This window comes from Populus trichocarpa, chromosome 9 (genome assembly GCF_000002775.5).
Source record: "Populus trichocarpa isolate Nisqually-1 chromosome 9, P.trichocarpa_v4.1, whole genome shotgun sequence".
Taxonomy (NCBI): Eukaryota; Viridiplantae; Streptophyta; class Magnoliopsida; order Malpighiales; family Salicaceae; genus Populus; species Populus trichocarpa.
Window position 1 is genome coordinate 5,416,416 of NC_037293.2, and position 19,567 is coordinate 5,435,982.

At 35.1% G+C, this 19,567-nt stretch overlaps 2 protein-coding genes and 1 pseudogene across 2 annotated transcripts; 2 read left to right on the top strand and 1 right to left on the bottom strand.

Annotated features, from left to right (window-relative positions):
- The first annotated feature begins 975 nt into the window (after positions 1-975).
- On the top strand, positions 976-3,015 carry LOC18102025 (sugar transport protein 14-like; annotated as a pseudogene).
- Positions 3,016-13,288: 10,273 nt separating this feature from the next.
- LOC7467395 (scarecrow-like protein 3) lies at positions 13,289-15,670 on the top strand. Its single transcript, XM_002314057.3, has one exon. The coding sequence runs from the start codon at positions 14,132-14,134 to the stop codon at positions 15,542-15,544; it is 1,413 nt and encodes a 470-aa protein (XP_002314093.1). The 5' UTR covers positions 13,289-14,131; the 3' UTR covers positions 15,545-15,670.
- Positions 15,671-16,391: 721 nt separating this feature from the next.
- On the bottom strand, positions 16,392-19,099 carry LOC7467394 (non-specific lipid transfer protein GPI-anchored 20). The gene is made up of 2 exons (XM_024608767.1): positions 18,760-19,099; positions 16,392-16,471 (listed from the first exon to the last, which is right to left on the bottom strand). Exons 1-2 carry the CDS (start codon positions 19,097-19,099, stop codon positions 16,392-16,394), a joined length of 420 nt encoding a protein of 139 aa, XP_024464535.1.
- Between the last annotated feature and the right edge of the window lie 468 nt (positions 19,100-19,567).

A 19,567-nucleotide genomic window follows, 5' to 3' on the forward strand; every position in this document is an offset into this window, starting at 1 on the left:
TGATTATCCTAACAAAACATAAACCAACTGTTATGCAATTTCTTCTGTTTACGCTTTTTGGAAATCTAATTAGGAAGCCACTAGCTATTTGTTTTCTTGTCAGGAATCCACTGGATTTTGGCGTCTCAACTCCTTATTAGATTCTTGAATGACTATTAATAATACTGCAGGTTCTTGTTTATTTGTCTGATTTCAGAAATCCCTTCTCTTTCAGCACTACAGTGTTAATTCACCCGAGGCAAGGAACGGCGAGCCTTTATGCCCTGGCTTGACGTCCTGCTTTCTGAGGGCTTAATTATTCCTTGCTGCCATTCGTATGAGATCAAGGCTTAACTAGCTGCTATTGTCCTCGCAAATTTCGCACAGCACTAACGTTTTCCTCCTATTTGAGCCCTTTTACAGCTATTTGTTCTTCAATTCGGAATCCCTTATCTAAAGAGGAAAATCTGTTCATCAAGTCGGGAAGATTCGGTCAAATGGTTTAAAGTTCGTATTTTGGTGGCCAGATCTTATTCCAACTCACTCTCACCCATCTCATCTTTAATATTTTGCTATAATCTAGGAATAATTTTATCATATCTGTTCCAAAGTCGTATAAAAAATCTCCTCCTTGATATATTTAATTAATTACATCATTAGGTGTTTATATCAATGAAAAATAAAAAAAATAAAAAAGTTGTCAACACTCAACAGTACGTCATGGAAGTTTTTGTCCTTGTTTTATCCATGTAAAATCAAAAGGAAACCTTTTTTTTAATTACACAAAAAGAAATCTTATTAATTACATTTGAGTTCGAATATGGGTAGAATATTGACTATACAACACCTCAGTGTATGACATCCAGTTAACTGACAACAGACATCCTTGATTTTCTAATATATATATATACAATCCTGCCGGTTCATGCAATATACTGTATGTGCTGATAGCAAACACTTGAAGAGAGGGGGAGACAGAGCAATAGAGAGAAAGAGATGGCAGGGGGGGCTTTTGCAGATGGAGCAGCCCTTAAGGGGGCTCATCTCTACGAGTATAAAACTACTATTTATTTCATCCCTTTTTGGGTATGATCTTGGTGTATCTGGTGAGTATTTATCTTTGGCTTCTTATGTCTCGTGATCCATATATATATGTTTTAAGCATATATATCCATGTTAATTTAAGCATTCAATATGATATATTATCATGATCTTGTTGCAGCAATGGGAGGACATCGAATGTTTGCATTGCACATCGGTTCATCTTCAAGAATAACTCACTTTACACTTGTTTCTAGATGATATATTATAATGAAACTTAACATGAAAATTGCTGGTTCCAGGTGAAGTGACTTCCATGGACGATTTCTTAAAAAACTTCTTCCCAGGAGTATGAAAGGAAGCGGCGTCCTCTCCACAAGACGGATTGCTGCAAATATGACAACCAGATACTTGCACTATTCACGTCTTCATTGTACTTGGGGCCCTTGTTTTCACGTTTTTAGCATCCTTCATGACCGGAAGTAAAGGCCGGAGTGCAAGCATACTTTGTGGATCAATAAGCTTCTTCTGTGGAGCTGTTATCAATGCATGTGCAATGAATATTGCAATGCTGATCATAGGACGGTTACTTCTAGGTGTAGGCATTGGATTCAGCAACCAGGTATGCTCAATGATCCCTAAGCCAAAAGTATTTTGTGGCACACCTCTTAATTTGTTTACAGCATTTTTTTTCCTAATTGTACAGGCAGTTCCCTTGTATCAGTCAGAAATGTCTCCTGCAAAAACCCGTGGGCGATATAACCAGCTGTTTCAACTAAAACCTGCTTAGGGATCCTAGTAGCAAATCTTGTAAATTACGGAACTGAAAAAATCCATCCATGGGGTTGGAGGTTATCTCTTGGCTCAGCTGTAATCCCTGCAGTTTTAATGAGTGTAGGTGCTATTCTCCTTCCTGAGACCCCCAACAGCCTTGTAGAACAAGAAAAGTTAGAAGAAGGAAGAAAAATATTGGAGGAAGTTAGAGGTACAACGAATGTTGATGCTGAGTTTGCTGATCTTATTGATGCAAGTAACGAAGCAAAAGCCATAAAGAACCCTTTCAGGAATCTCTTAAGACGGAAGAATCGCCCCCAATTGATAATTGGGGCCCTGGGAATCCCAGTGTTTCAACAGCTCACTGGAATGAATTCTATATACTCTTCTGTGGTCCTGTCTTCTTCCAAAGCTTGGGTTTTGGGGCAGGAACATCTCTTTATTCATCTATCATTACTAGTGGGGCACTTCTTGTTGGCGCGCTCACGTCAATGGGATTAGTCGACAAATTTGGCAGAAGAACTTTTTTTATTGAAGCTAGTATTGAAATGTTCAGCTACATGGTAAGTCAGGCTCGTTTAAATCTTTACCATATCTCTAGGGCTTGAATACTAACTCAATTGTTTAATCTGCAGGTGGCTTTGGCAGTAAGTCTGGCCCTGAAGTTCGGACAAGAAGAAACTCTCTCGAAAGCAATCAGCGTGTTCCTAGTCGTTATCATTTGCTTGTTTTGCTTTGCTTATGGAAGGTCTTGGGGTCCTCTAGGGTGGTTAGTTCCAAGCGAGCTCTTTCCATTGGAGACAAGGTCAGCTGGACAAAGTATTGTGGTCTGTGTCAACATGATCTTCACAGCATTGATAGCACAATGCTTTCTCGTGTCTCTCTGCCATCTTCGTTATGGGATTTTCTTGTTATTTGCTGCTTTGGTTGCCTTCATGGGCAGCTTCATCTTCTTTCTCCTGCCAGAAACAAAGCAAGTCCGAATAGAGGAGGTATACCTTCTCTTTCAAAACCATTGGTACTAGAAGAAAATCGTAGGAGATGGCACCAATGATGATGAATTGGATGGAAAGATTTGTTTAATCTTAGAATACATCTCCAAAATCGGGGAAAACATCTCCTTTTCAAGTTTATTGTTTAATTTTTTTTCCCCTCTAGACTACAATTCTGTAGATAATCTCGTCTTTGGTTAGGCATTTCTATGGATAAATATACATTAAATCCTAATAATATTTTTTAGCCAAGCATTTCTGGGAAAGGTTTTCCACTCATTTTCTTTTCTTGAATTAAGTTATTTTAAGAATGAAATTTTCGTATGATCAAATTCACATATAAACCTGAATCTGTGGGGATCTTACAACACACCTTAAATTAGATAGAAAAATTTAAGGCAGGCTTGTATTCAATATTTTTGAACCGAAATCCATCACACATAAAGAATGAAAGAGAATCGAATTTGAGAAAGGAAGAAGAGATCTCTAAAAGTTCTGTTGTGTCCATAAGGGATTCCTATTTCTAAGACCATAACCGTTATAAAGACACTATACATTTCCCCAGTTGTAAAAAAGTATTCACCAGCTTTTCATCAACATATGTAACAAGGTTGATGCAATCTTTTATGCTCACACGATTTGTGCAGATGCCTGTCTTTGATGGTTAAAAAGAAATAAAAAAATGCTATGCCAAGTTCTATGGGCATCTAAAAGGGAAAATAATTTGGACTGAAATTTTTGCCATGCTAATTTTCTATAGTTCCATAGAAATCAGGGGAGTAAGACATCAATTTCTCAACAAGTCTTTCCTTTACAATAGGTACTCCGATGAGAAAACATTGGCGCACTAGTAGTTTTATAGTAAAGATAAAGTGTTATTCAATTTTCAATACAAACATATCTCAACTGAGTTGATTTCATAAATTTGACCCTTGGTAAACTCAATGTCCAATGCCTGAATGCAAGCTTCGGCTGCTACAATTCTGCTAACCTCTCCAACAAGCTTATCTCCTGTGAATCCAAATAGCAATTCAATAAAAAGAAGAGACATGTGAAAGAGAAGGAAATATCAGAAAGGTTGGATGCAATTATGCAAACAAGGGCATACAGAACATAAGAATTAGCCACTTTCAACGTGTTATGGAAAGATTGACAGAATTGGGTCCAAAAGATTAATTAGGAAATAGTTCTGATGTTATCTATTTCATGATCAGCTTGAGAAAACTAAAGCGCCAGACTTTTTCCAAAAATCCATTTTGGTGTGATGAAAAAAGAATGGATATCAGAGGGCAATGGTCAAGAAAAAACACCAGAGAAATAAGCCAACAAGATAGTGTTGATGCGTTTTATAAGCCAATAGCTTTATCCTTAAGCTCGTATAAAAAAATTGCTGTATCATGTTTGTTTGAACCAAGGAATGTAGTTTTATGACAAAATCATTGTTGGAAAAGGATGTAATAAATTCCAAGCTGCACTCTTCACATCTCAAATGAACACTAAGAAGACATTCATTGCCCATTCTGCCGATCGTTTAGCTATAACACTGGACACCACAGTCTCCTTTCCTGATAGTATCTTATTCACCAGAATGTAAAACATGTGCCTCAATGGCCAGTGGGTGATCGTTCAATAGTGATTCTGCAAATTATTTCAATAGCGCCTCAAAGGCAGGTCTCATGACTTGGTAATCCTGTTTGCAAGTACTCTGTCACTCCTGATATGTTTGACATGTGTAATCCTTAAACAAGCACTGTAATATTTGATTGCTCGTGAAGTGTTGCACCTGACTTCACATGCTTGTTTTTGCTTTTCTTTTAGGTGGCTACCAGGGGGGATGGTGCTCCTACTGTTTCTGCCTGACTTCGTATGTTTCTGCCCAGTGATGTGGTCAGCCAAGCAATGATAGCAGAATCATTTAGTGGGAATACCCAAAGCTTTTGACTTGTTCATCACTTGTGATCATATGATGTCAGGAACACACATCCACCACTAACCCATTCCTGATCATATGAGTGAACTTTTTTCTGGTCTGAAACGAGGAATAAATCCCATGAACCTTTCCGTATTTGATTGCTAGAATTGATATAATTTTTCTCATGTTTTCCTGGCAGCGATGGATATATCTTCCGACCTAACAAATATGGCAGGACTCCAGTAGCAGTGATATCTGCTGGAGTAAAATCCATATTAGATATTCCCAGAACCCTAGAATATTTGGTAGATATCATCTTTTTTTACCCCGTAATCATCAGAAGCAATTCAAACATATCAGCTTTAAATATACAGGAAACTCAGGGCATTTGTGTTGCCGCTTATAAGACCAGCGAGTCTCCTGCATTTTTCACGGAGAGAAGTGGTTGCAAGGGACACCCTTTCTCATGGCTCACATTCTCTTTTCAAGCTCCATCTGATTTCAATTTGCAAAATGTGAAAATGGTTAAATCTGTTTGGTTCGTTGCAATGTATACGCATTTTCTAGGATTGCATCACTTGACAACTTTCTGCCTGAGAAAAAAAAAAGAAAAAAGAAAATGTGTTTTCAAAGGTACATTGACTGGTTTATGTGGAGTGAGGTGTCTCGGTTCTCCTCCTAGAATCCGGAACCTGGACCAAATCGACCATATCGGTTAGGCTCGCTGCACCTACCAGCTACAATAGCAGAGTCCACTCTACCAATATTCCAGGCTAATTTAGTCCTACATAGAGCTAAATTTATCAAAATCTTCAAGGAGTAGAATCTAGGACATAGGTTGTATACAAGATGAACCCAAACAAGACTGATCAATCTTAGCATGGGTTCCATACAAGAGAAACCCAAAAAAGATTCATTCATGAGAAAGCCCTGTGACCTTAAAAATAACTGGTAGAATGTTGATTTTACACTGCACTAATGCTTGTATGCAAGGCTTCAAATCAACATGTAATTTCATCGAATCTAATGAATATTTCTGTTCTATTTATAAATAACATAGGTACATTGTCGTGTAGACACCTCAGGGGACTCTGTTCATCTTACCTTTTTTCCACCCCCAACCCCACCCCTATGAGAATGAGAAGAATTGTGAGTGATTATGTTTTCCTCTCTTTCTTAATTGCAGAAACTAACTTGAAACTTAAGCTTGGCTCTGGAATCCTGATTACTGTTCCAATCCCTAAAGAACACACAGCTTCTGGAGGCTTGATTGAGTCTGCTATACAAAGTGCCCTTAGAGAAGCTAGGTTGGAACTTTTTGGCTTTAAGTTTTACATAAATGGAAATGGATCCTTTGGGACAAGAATAGAACCGGCATTGCTGAAACTCCATTCTTGCTTGCAGAAGTGAACGAACTCACTGGAGGAGCCCCACTGGCATCTAGTATCCTTTCTCTTGCTCTTAACGCCTGATTTTCAAATCTGGGAAGTTTTATTTTGTGGCCATGAACTTGACATAGGTAATCTTGCTCTGCAATCCACTTTCATAATTTTGCTGTTATCATGGTTTTGTGAAGTTGATCTTAATTCAAGCTTAGACATTGCACTTGTGAAAACAATGCTCTTGCTGGTGATAAGATTGCAGTAGCCTTGCTCAGCTCAAGGAACATCCTAATAGAGGTAATCCTTGTGTTTTGTTGATTTCTTAGTAACAAGTACAAGAAAAATAACACCCAAGAACTTTTCTGGGTCTCTATCACCTTGTTAGGGTTGCTCTAGATCAGCTTGACTGCCATTTAATTCATCAAGTAGCAAGATTTATAGAGCCATCAAGTAGCAAGATTTATAGAGCTTTGTTCACAAATCATTTTCTGACTCTGATTATTAGCTACGATGGTCTCTTAACAGCAGGAATCCGCAACAGTACCTGTACCATTTTGAAATCAATGAAGTGGAAAAAGAAAATGTAATGCTGAAAAGTCTTGGAGACAAGGACTCGGGCATATGAAAGAAGATTGTAACTTATCAGAATCCCAGATTCCTCTAGATAGATCATTTTATGCTCCATTTCCTTCCCCATCCCTTAATCATGCATTCCAGACACTAGTTAGGCTGTCATTTCTGATTAAATTGATGTCTAATTTTTGGCAGTTGATGCTGAGTGAGCGTCATGCTCTCAAAACTGGCTTCACGTGGCAACCAATAATCTTGCGAGTTGGAAACTTATTGGACTCTTCCTCACTGATACATGTGCATGCTCTCTCATCAGGTGACCAGAGTTGAAAGCTGATTGAAACCATAGTTAGAAATTCTCCGGTCAGTGACTATTCAATAAGTTGAAGTTCTGTTCTATTTCCCTTGACTTCTTTAAGGTACTGTCTCGTAAGAAATGCCCTCTAAATCCATCTAAGAAATCAAATCAGGGCCCTCTGTTGGGGTTGTTTGTATTACATTGGATCGACTTTTTACCCGTAATTTATTTTATCTGATTTAATTTTTAATATTTTTATAAAATATAAACTCAATCCATTCAATTTTGTTTGGACGTGAACAGGTTAGATATATCAAATTAAACTAATTTTTTTGAGAATATTATTGATATATGTGGGTTAGATATATTAATTATCTTATTTTTTTATAATCCTAAAATAATATCGGGTTAGCACTAAATAGGACCTTTAAAATGCACATATTAGAAACAACATAAAAACTATCATAATTTCTATATAAAAACAAAACAAAACAAAACAAAAATTACAATTAAGCAATTTATCAAACAGATAAAATGTAATATAGTACAAGATAGACCAGCATGAATAAACTATAAAGTATTTATAATTTTGTAATTTGACTAGGAAAATAAAAGCTCGATCTAGATTCTTGAAATTTTATTTGTAAAATAATTATAACCATAAAATTCATTATCACTTCATCAAATCAAACTTTTAAAAAAACAACTATAATTTTTGTAAAAGTGAAGAATAAAAAGGGAAGAAAAGGATTAAGAGTGAGAGGAGGCTATGAGTGTGAAGATGATAAAGGAAAAAAAATAAGAGAGAGAAGTGAAAATATTATTTATACTAGGAACTCGAGTTATTTATATTGGGTTATACGAGTTAGGTTAGGTTAAGCTAATTTTAAAAATTTCAATAGGATCAAATAAAATAAATATTATAGATGGACCGGTTTTTTTTAATACCCCTACCCTTGCCATGTAACCTGAACCACATTAAATAATAGTCTTCACCATGGAAGAGCTTCGATGGTCATCATAGATTGAATGGTTAAAGATTATGTTTTTTGGATTTGGATTGAGCGCATTCCCATAAAGAAAGGCCAGTCAAGAAATGTATGCCCATCTTGTGATGTTGTCGGAGACTGTAATGCCCCACTGTGAACGGCCTAGAGCCCATTCTCTGAACTTTGATAAGCCATCTAGAGGTAGAGGGGGTTATTTTTTATTTGATTTGATTTTTATTAAAAAAAAAATTAAAAAAAAAATAAAACCAGTTCAAATCGACTGGTTTCGATTTGGTTTGATTTTTTAGAAAAAAAACCATTTCAAACCCGTTTGGCTCGGTTTTTTTTGTTTGACTCTATTTTTCCGGTTTGGCTCGGTTTTTTTTTGTTTGGGGTCGGTTCGGTTTTTTTAGTTTCAGGCTTATAAAACTGAACCGAACCGGTCAGTTTTTTCAAAATTCTAATCGGTTTTTTTTCACTGTTCGGTTTTTTTTTTTTTAATTTTCTCGATTTAATTGATTTTTCAGTTTTTTTCTCACCCCTAAAACAATCTACCATTCACGTTACTCAGTTTAATACACTGGTTCATAGTTTAAGAGGATCTCTCTTCTCCGTCTCCTTTGTCCTTTACAATGTTCTTAGAGATAATCTTAAGGGATAGAAACTCAAAATAAAAAAAATAAAGAACATTTTAACCTAAGTTTTCATCATTATCAATAACCCTACACTGTTATTTAAAAATATTTAGATAATCAACGCATCCCATAATTTTATATAGATTCTACAAAAACATCATCGGTCTCCCTATGTTTTCCAAAATCTTTGAATTTTTTTACTAATGCGTCCAAAGTGGAATTCTCTACTTTCAAACTAAATTAAAAGGGAAATCTGTCCAAGTGGTGAAGATTTTTATCTCTACTTCGATTATTATAAAGTGTTTTGAAGTGTTGTTGTGGTTGCTTTTCAAAGTATTTTTTATTCAGAAAAATATATTAATAATATTTTTTTATTTTTTAAAAATTATTTTTAAGATCAGCACATTAAAATAATTTAAAAATATATTAATTTAAAAAAAATAAACAAATCAAATTTTTTAAAAAATACTTTTCAAACGAGTGTCAACACCCTGGAAATGTGGTCGACAAGAAAGTTAATCACCTCCCGTAGGGCTGAGGAGGTGAAGGACTTGCCAAAGTCTAAAGACAGACAAAAGAGTTGTCTTAATGGGTCCTCTTCTTCATTACGTATAGGGCACTCAATGCGGGGATATTTTTAATGTATTGATCTTCCTTACACCAGACAAAAACAGCTAAGAAAGCAATACAAATGTCCAGAAAACTTTCTTCCTTTGTGAACAACTCCAGCAAGCTCTGTTTGGACCAGTCTCTTCAACCTCTTATTCATTTTTTGTTCCCATTCAACCACTCACTCTTACCTTGACCATCAGAGAGCTGTGGAATACGACTCCAGTCTTGTTTATTCTTTAAAGTTAAAAAGGGAGATTGGATTGGGTCTCTCTGGTAATTCTTTTCCTTGCAGATCTCAACAACAAAGCTGGCTGTGAGTCAGGATCAGGCATGATTAAAGTAGAATTCGAAGAGGGGTTCTGTGCTGCACATGATGTCGCGTCCTAACTCCTAAGCCCTGGCATCTAAATCTCTCCCTGAGGCGATCTATAGTGGGGTGCAGGCTTCATTATGCGAAAGGCTTATCCATTGTTTAATAATGTTAACAACGGTCCATTTGGAAAAATCAATCACTAGTAACGTGTTGTTCAGGGCAACAAATGCATTTACCCTAAGTTTGTCGTACGTGATCCATGTGCCCTAGCTTACTGCACTTGGATTTTATTATCACAGTGGGTATCCATCTTATTCTTCTACCTCCACCTAGGGGTCACTTTTTTCTTCTTTTTTTTTTACCATAAAGATCAAATTAAGGAATCTGGCTGCTAATTATAAAAGCCTTATTTTTTTTTTTTTTGAACCAGGGTATCTCAGGCTTTGTCCAGACTAATCCCCGCCCCGGGTGGCAAGGGCTCCCCAAGAGACCGGCTGCAGACGAAGAGAGGGGTCGAACCCCAGACCTCGTAAGCGACGAGAGCGCGCCTAACCGCTCCGCCAGGACCTCTTGCTTCTACCTCCACCTAGGGGTCACTTTTTTCTTCTTTTTTTTTTTTTACCATAAAGATCAAATTAAGGAATCTGGCTGCTAATTATAAAAGCCTTATTTAAAGGTTTGTTTGTTAATTTTTACATTTTAAAGTATTTTTTCATCCTGGGTTGCTTTTTTTTTTAATGTGTGTTTTATATTAGGTATGTATATATATATTTTAAATTTTATTTTTGGTGTTTTTAAATTATTTTTATATGTTAATGTCAAAGGTGATTTTTAAAAAATAAAAAAATATTATTTTAATGCATTTCTGAACGAAAAGTATTTTGAAAAACAATCATTACTGCACTCTCAAACACCTTCTAAATAAAACAGCATTGAACTTATTTGTGAAGGTTCATTTAATTTCAAATTATGAAAGCCAGTGAGTTTTCATAATATTTAAAATATTCATGCAATGTGTTTTTAAAAATGTTTTTCACTTAAAAATATATTAAAATAATTTTTTTATATAATTTTTTTTATTTTTCATATCAATATATCATCATCATAAAAAAAAACTAAAAAAACATTAATTTAATATTTTTTTTTAAAAAAAATAAGTTTAAAAAACACTTGAAAATAGAAGAATGAGCTATGCCAGGCACCCCCGAATGTCTTACTAGCTTTTCAGACGAAAGCAATATTATATTTTAATCATGGGAATTAATTAAGGCTGACTAGAAACATTTCAATATTACGATCTTTTCTAACGGCATTTTAATATTAATGATATCTGTTTCTTGATTTCTCCACCTTTTGAGCTCAGAGGTATAAAATTGAGAGAGATATTGCAAGGTAGGGGAGACACTAGCTAGAAGAAACAGTGTGCTGTGTTTTGGAAGCAACAAACTTTGTATAACGTCGCAATCCAATCACTCAAATTCAATGCAATTGATTTTCAAGGTTGTCGGGTTTCTAGCATGAGATGTTCTAGCATGAGAGAGAGAGAGAGAGAGAGAGAGAGAGAGAGAGATGTTTTCCATACATTTCTTTTGTTTTCGTTTGTTCTTTCATGGAACATTGATATATTCCATTCAATCCAAATAATTCACACAAGAGATGGCGTGCAAACTTTGATCATGTGGCACCTTCTTGCTGATAACGAGGCTTGAAACCATTGATCTAGTGGCCTTTTTTTAAAAAAAAGTAATGTAGTTTGCTAAAAGTTTTGGTACAATTATAGAAGTTGAAAAGGTATTTAAAAAATAATATAGTTTGAAAACCTTAATGTGATATTGTGTTTGTACACAATCACTATTTCAAATAGCGATTGTTTAATTATGTTTTAGACATGTTTACTTTACAAATTAATTAACCTAAACAAAAAACAATCCAAAATTTCATAAAAATTCAATTTTCAAAAGATGGAATTCAGGATCCAATAGCAAATAAAAAAAAGAGAAGACAAGGTGATGTGTGAGGAAAGAGAAATGGGGGAAAGAAAAAGATAAGAAAAGAAAGAATAGGTTACCGGGAACACAATTAGACTTCATTTTCGACACATTTGATATCATTAAAAAGATCTCGATGAGACGATTATAACTGCACCTTAAAAAAAACATTAAATGAGGTTGTAATTAATCCTAAATTAACCCAAAAAACCCTAATAAATTATAATCATGTTTAGTGTTTTTTCATGACGTGGTTAGAATCGTCTCGTCGAGATCTTTCTAAAGGTACTAGACATGTCGAAAATGAAGCTCTAGTGTATCCCCGGTGACTCATTCTTTCTTAACCATTAGATATTGAATCTCATTTCTTGACTATTGGATCTTCATACAATTTTGGGTTGACTCTTTATACATGTTAATTAAGGTTGCGTTTGTTTTCCGCTAGCTTTTGCATTTGCGGTGAAACAAACGCAACAAGATGTTTGGTAACACACCAAACTGTGTTTTATGTTGCGGGGCCCACTAAAAAATTGAGTTTGAAACGTAATTTTTGTGAAGCAGTTTTTACATATTTTTTTAACCGAGTTTCGTAAAACCCTGTTTGTTTTTGCCTTTCAAAAGAGTTTTTGAAAAAAATTGAAATTTTTTTATTTTTCTCTGGTTCAAATTAATATTTTTTTGGTGTTTTTAGATCATTTTGATGCGTTGATATCAAAAATAATTTTTTAAAAATAAAAAATATATATTATTTTAATACATTTTCAAGTAAAAAACACTTTGAAAAGCAACCACACTCCCAAACACAACAACCAAATATTTTATACATGTTTTTTGCTACACATAAAATTCAACCACAATTTTTACTAAACATATATCTAAATCCAACTAAATACATCTAACTGTATTTTTTTAAAACTTATTTTTTTCAAACCACAACTATAAAAGTTACCTAAAAAAAAATCCACTCTAAATCAAGAATGACATTATTTTTTAAATAACTATTATTTCCATGTGTTGAACTATATTTTCAACAACAATTTTGTTCAACCATTATTCTCACCAATAATGGTTACTATTTCTCTGTGATTTTTCTAGCCGTGTTACTTTCATATAACTTTTATCAAATTGCATTAAAATTCTAAAATACCTTATCTAGTGACAACCAAACCTTGCATCTAGACCATTTCTAGCACACACATTTTAGTTTGAAGAAGATCCATTTTTTTAAAATAAATTTTTAAATGGCATGAAACCAGATAAGACCATGAGGCAGGGCAGGGCAGGGCAGGGGGAGGACTGGTCAAAAATGATAATAATTGTGAGAAATAGGGAAGGGAAATTTTGAATTGTAGTTAGGTTAGGGTTAGCTCTTGAGATTGCACAAACGCCAACCACCTAAAAGAGGAGAAGGAGAAGAAGAGATAAATGTAGTATCTAGTCTACTTTTGGATGTTTCCTTAACCCCCTTGTCTCTTTGTCTTTTAATGCAACAAAGATAATAGTATCAAATTGTATGGTCATTGGCGTTGAACAAGACAACAAAACCAGGTTTTGGATGCATCCATTGTTTCTTGCTTGCAATTACCACACTTACCCCACTAGGAAACAAAATCGATAGCATGCATTGTTTGTCTTTGTTAGGGTGTGTTTGGACTTTCATCACCTTTAGGAATATTATATAGACTTACAGTCCTTTAGGTGACCCAGGATTTCCTTTCCACCTAACGTTAAGACAAAAAGCCATAAAAGTGGAGGTTTTTAGAAAGAGAGAAAGACAGGCAAGCTTGTAGAGAGAGAACCTAACAGGAGGGGGGGTGGGGGGGAAGAGAGAGAAAGTAACCGACTACCAAGTAAGAGAGAAAGAAAGAAAGGCTCACCTTCTCAGATATTCCATGCTCCACTGTGGATAGAACGACAACAAATCATAAAACGACAAAAAGCAGCCCTCACGCATTGTCGACAACGTAGCCGTGTACTAGTCTATGATCTCTCTTAATTGGAACGAATTGACTCTCTTTGTCACAAATTAAAACCACAGAAAAACAGAGAAAGCGAGGTCTTTTATTTCATAGAGAGGTTTTGAGGAGGGAACCTTGGAGTTTTCATGTGGGTTTTTGATCAATTGCAAAACCCAGTAAGGATTTTCATGCTCTTTATTTTCTTGGCTAGTTTTTTGAAGTAGTTCTTTTTCTATGTTTTTTTACTGTTTTAATTTGGTTCTTTCTTTGTGGAATTTAGCTTAATTGGTCTTTGTTTCTTAATCCCAGTTTAGCTTTCTTTTGAGATTTCTGTACACCTGTTCAATCTCCCTTAGCCGACTACAAATTGATAGTAGTTACTTTCATCAAAATCCTCTGTTTGATTGATCCATTGGATTTGTTCTTATCTTCACTTCTCTTGGTTCAATCGGTGAATTCATTTTTTGAAGTTCTATCCGAGGGTAAACAATCATTTCTCATAGTTTGTAATCATGCAAATTTGATTCTTTGCATGAAATCATGTGTCGTATGCTTGCGAATCCTTGATTTCGCTTTTTCTTTCTTTGTGAAGTGAATTTCTTAAACCCATCTTTTGTTGTCAATTGTATTCCTCCTTGGCTCCCTAATTCCATAGCTGTTATCATTGAGTATTTTAGTGGCACCGTCAATGTATCAAGATGATGGATCATCTTCTGTAACATCATCACCTCTCCAAGTTTTCTCCACGATGCCAGTTTCACCTAGCATGGGATCGCCATATCCCTGGGTTAGAGAGCTAAAATCCGAGGAGAGGGGTTTGTATTTGATCCATTTATTGCTCACTTGTGCAAACCACGTTGCCTCTGGTAGCCTTGAAAATGCAGAGATTGCCCTTAGTCAAATCTCCCATCTAGCCTCTCCTGATGGGGATACCATGCAGCGCATCGCTGCATACTTTGCTGAGGCGCTTGCTCGTAGGATCGTCAAAGCCTGGCCTGGTATTGACAAGGCCCTCAACGCTACTCAAATAACTTTGGTTTCTGAGCAAATCTTAGTTCGCAAACTGTTTTATGATATGTTTCCATTCATGAAAGTCGCTTTTGTGCTGACGAATCAAGCTATAATTGAAGCCATGGAAGGGGAGAAAATGGTTCATGTAATTGATCTTCACGCAGCTGAACCTGCTCAGTGGATTGCGCTCCTTCAAGCTTTTAGCGTGAGGCCTGAGGGACCACCCCATCTGAGAATCACAGGGATTCATCCGCAGAAAGGGGTATTAGATCAAATGGCTCACAAGCTAATTGAAGAAGCAGAAAAGTTGGATATCCCATTTCAGTTTAATCCCATTGTTAGCAAATTAGAGAATCTTGATATTGAAATATTGCGTGTTAAAACTGGGGAGGCTCTAGCTATCAGTTCAATTCTTCAATTGCATTCTTTTTTGGCCTCTGATGATGAATTGAGGAAGAAATCTCCATCGACATTGAAGAATTCAAATGGAATTAACATGCAAAGAGTCCTTCAAATGAATCAAAACACATTAGGAGAGCTGCTCGAGAAAGACACGGCTAATGGATATAGCCCAAGTCCTGACTCCGCCTCGTCATCACCACTATCTTCAACTGCTTCGGTGAAGATGGATTGCTTCCTTAACTCCCTGTGGGGTTTGTCACCGAAACTCATGGTGGTAACTGAACAGGATTCTAACCACAATGGATCAACTCTTATGGAGAGGCTACTGGAGGCACTATACACTTATGCCGCATTATTTGATTGTTTGGAATCTACTGTATCTAGAACATCGATGGAAAGGTTGAAGGTGGAGAAGATGCTTTTCGGAGATGAAATAAAGAACATTATAGCATGTGAGGGAGCTGCTAGGAAGGAAAGACATGAAAAACTCGAGAAGTGGATCCAAAGGCTTGATTTGGCTGGGTTTGGAAACGTGTCTTTGAGCTACTACGGTATGCTGCAGGCAAGAAGGTTGTTGCAAGGTTATGGTTGCGATGGGTATAGAATGAAAGAAGAAAATGGAAGTGTAGTAATTTGCTGGCAAGATCGGCCTCTTTTTTCTGTTTCAGCTTGGAGGTGTAGGAAGTAAGAACCCAAGGTTGATCCGTTGGTAGTGAGAGTTTTTCTTGTTATCCCCTTTTTGTATGGAAGAATTTTGTTCTTCTGCAAATGTATACTGACTGGAATGATTTGAAAGCTCTTTCCATACTCTCAATATTCTCTCTGTTTTTTCCCTTCTAGTTTGCATCAGTAAAACACAAAATCAAGGCTCAAACTTGTATACTCGATTCATTCGTTGTGTGTCTTACCTTCCCTATCAAAATACGAAAGACTTCCATGATTCCTAGGCATAAAATGTAACCTATCTCTTCATACTTCACTAACATTTGACGATTAATCTATATATCTGCATTGGAAGATAGAAAAATGACTTAATTTTCACCCTATTTTTCCAGTCTTTGTTTTGTGTTTTGAATTTATTATGAAAGTAACGATGCTTGCAAGAAATGTACTGTTGCTGTATGAGCAAACTGACGCCACACACTAATTTTCGATTATTGGTGTATGAGCACAAAAAAAAACCTCGGCCTTCTCTTTTAAAAAACTGGAGAACTGGTGTAATGAAATCCTCTCGCAAAGACAGACAGAAAGAACAGGGAGGGGAGTCTACTCGAAAGAAGACAGGTGCTGTCTTACATTCATTGCTTTGTTGATTTGTCAAATGGAAAGTTGGCATGCACTCTTACCAATATACTTCACATCGATGGGATGACAGATGATTATGAGCCGATGAAAGCAGAGAAATTAATACAGCTTTGGAAGTCACTATGGTGGCACTGGCAAGTAGTAATCGATATCATTTCATGTGTGAGGTCAGAGGCGTGGTGTGCGTCCACTTGTTGGGTTAGGAATCGTGCCTTTTGGTTTCTTGACAGTCACTGCTGCTCTTGTTGCACGTTATCACAGGTGTCTTCGAACCATTCCAACTGGGCGTCCATGAACTGATGAAGAAGAGCTGCAACCGAGTAATGAAGCAGATATTAAGCTGTCAAATGGGGGGATGAATGTTGTCTTGGAATTGGGAGGCATGTCATGAGATATTTGAAACAGAATATTGTTTTCATTCTTATTTTTGTATTTATCTCTAAAAAATATCCAGTAATTTTAAGTGGGTGGTGATTAATTAACTATATGTTGGGTGTGCTAATATTTTAAGAGTATTTTTATTGAATCAAATACATCAACACAGAGATAGTGCTTCTTTATTATATATATACATGAAATATATGAGGCGTGAGAAAAATAGTATGGCACTAGAGAGAGATTACGGTCTCTTGTCAAAGTGAATGGGTGATTTTGCCCTTCATGAAATCAGACAAAAAGACTGGGATTAATTGATTGGGGTAAAAAAGCATTTTCATTTTTTTAAAATAATATATTTCATTACCCTGAAAACCAAAAAAAATCAAATAATTGATCTTTTAGGGTTTTTTTTTTTAATTTCATATTTTTTGACACTGTAAATTTACTAGAATAACCTTAATTTCAAAAATTATTTATCTTTCACGTGTTTTGTATTTTCAGTTATAGCATGTTGGCTGAGGGGTTGAGAGAAAATTAATATTTTATAATAATTAAAAAATATTAAAAAAGTAAACTTGTCGGGCACGTGAGAGAAGCCGCGGTGCTTTGGTAGCACACAAGCCATCATGCGGCGGTTAAAAATATGCTTGGGACCAAGAGGTTTGCTCCCTCTGTGGTCTCAGGTTCGAGCCCTGTAGTTGCTTAGGCCACTGGAGGCTTACATGGTCGTTAACTTCAGGGCCCATGGAATTAGTCGAGGTGCGCGCAAGCTGACCCGGACACCCACGTTAAACTAAAAATAAAATATACTTTCATTGTGTTATTAGATTCCTCAAAGTATTATCTTCCTCACAAGGCAATCCGTGTTGGATTTTGATTGTTAGATTGTTGTCAAAGTAGTTTTTTTTTTCTATTTTTATTTTTTTCTATTGAGATTCACATTTGATATTTAAAATTTCAAAGTAGTCCCCACAGTTGAGTATATTTGAGTATTGATTTTTATTTTTTTTATTGTTTAATTTTTATCCTTAGCTTTTTTTTGTAAGTTTTTGTTTAATTTTTTTTCAATTGCACCCTTTAATCTAGGTTTTTTTTTTATTTTTCAATTTAATCATGGGTTATTCTTTATTTATTTTTCTTGCCTTTTTTTTTGTAAACTTTCTATTATTTTGAACTTCATTCTTTAATCAAAATCTTCTATTATTTTTGCTTCTTTTTTTTTTTCTCATTACACGATGTTAATTTATTTTTTTAGAATATGCTTCATGGTTTTTTTTGTTTTTTTATAGAATTATCTTAATTTCATAATGTAACCCATAAGTTTGTCAGGTTAACTCAAATGAGCTCGTATTTTTTTTGAGCTTTTAATTATTGTTTTTTCTCTCGTATTTTTTTATGTTGTTGATTTTTTTTCACCTTCAAATATAATTTGTTATGGATTGACCTTCATGATATTTTTATATTCAGTGTTTCTGATTAAAAGGCCTAGATCACGGGTTTTATAGGTTTACATGGGTTGATATTGTTTTATTATTTATTTAATTTTTCTTATTAGGAACAAGTCATGATAAAATGCTTTTTTTTTATTCCGACGAAATGGTGAAATGCCTGCATAATGCCAAATTTTGATGACATTCAAATTTCAACATATTATTACTATCACCTCTTGCATTATCGGCATGAGGAGCTATTTTGCAAAATCGGTGGAGTTGTTCTTAGCATAATCTCCAACCTTTCCATAAACAGTTGAAGAATGCTGGGAGGTTGAGTTTTTGACAAGGCAGGGAATATTATATTTTATTTAAAAAAGGAGTGCTCGGTCGATTGGCTCACATCATGCTTACTCAAACCAGCGAGTTAATGCTTTGTAATTGTATTTATTTATTTACCGGGGCTCCAAGTTATGGTTTATCACTCAAGGTACCACTCATGTTGGGTGGTAGAAATTGGAGCGAAAGTAAAATTAGTAGTTTGGAATGCTAAGCACCTGTCTATGATTGCTGTACAAACATCAATTTGCAAAAAAATATTTTTATTTATTTATTTAAGATTTTTTTTTATGTATTCGTATCATTTTTATGTCTTAATATGAAAAATAATTTTTTAAAAAATAATATATTAACTCTATGACTATATACGAACAATGAATAACGGGGAGAAAAAATTATGTAAAATTAATTAAAACTGTGAAATATTCTAGACAGTAATAGATAGACTTACTTCCACATACAGTTCCTGGAGGGACAGGAAGGCCACAAGTTCGTGCAACACAGACAGCCTTCTCCATGCTAATCACCTTTTGCACAGCTGGGGTAAGAAGCTTGCACAAACAAGGAAGGTCTCCTACTGTGATTTCTTTCACCGCTTGACAACAAGCGTAAGATGGTGGAACTTTTGGGCCTGGAATTCGAACGAATCGGGAGCATCTGGATTTGAGAGAAGGAACAGTACTTTCTTTGCATGAGGCTGCCACCTTTTGGTTGCCCAGAATATGAATTCCAACAATCAAGAACACTGCCAGGGCCAATACATGACGACGATGAGTATTGGTCGTTGCCATTTCTTTCACAAGGTATATATGTCACTCACTGCTCGAAGCTAGGGTTGATCTTGAATATTGCTTGTGAATTGTGACATATCTGATCACCCGAAAGATGGTGTTATATAGATGGAGAGAGTCATTTTATTTTACAAACTATTATATTTGGCGCATGCGTATCAAAGTTTCTTTTATGTAATTAAAGATATTAATTAAATTTCATTATAAAAAATTAATAAAATACCATGTAGGGATAAAATTTGAAAAAATATTAAATTTAACATGTGTGAGATAAATATTAAAAATATAGATATGAATAAAAAAATTAAATCTACTTTTTGACCAAGGAGTTTTTTTTTTCATATTAGTAAAGTTTGCCAAAAAGTATAATTTTTCTTTTGTAGAAGTAAGAGATAATATAAGAAAATAATTAAGGATCTTCTATAAAAACAAAAAAAAGTTTGAATTTAATAATTTATTGCATCTTGA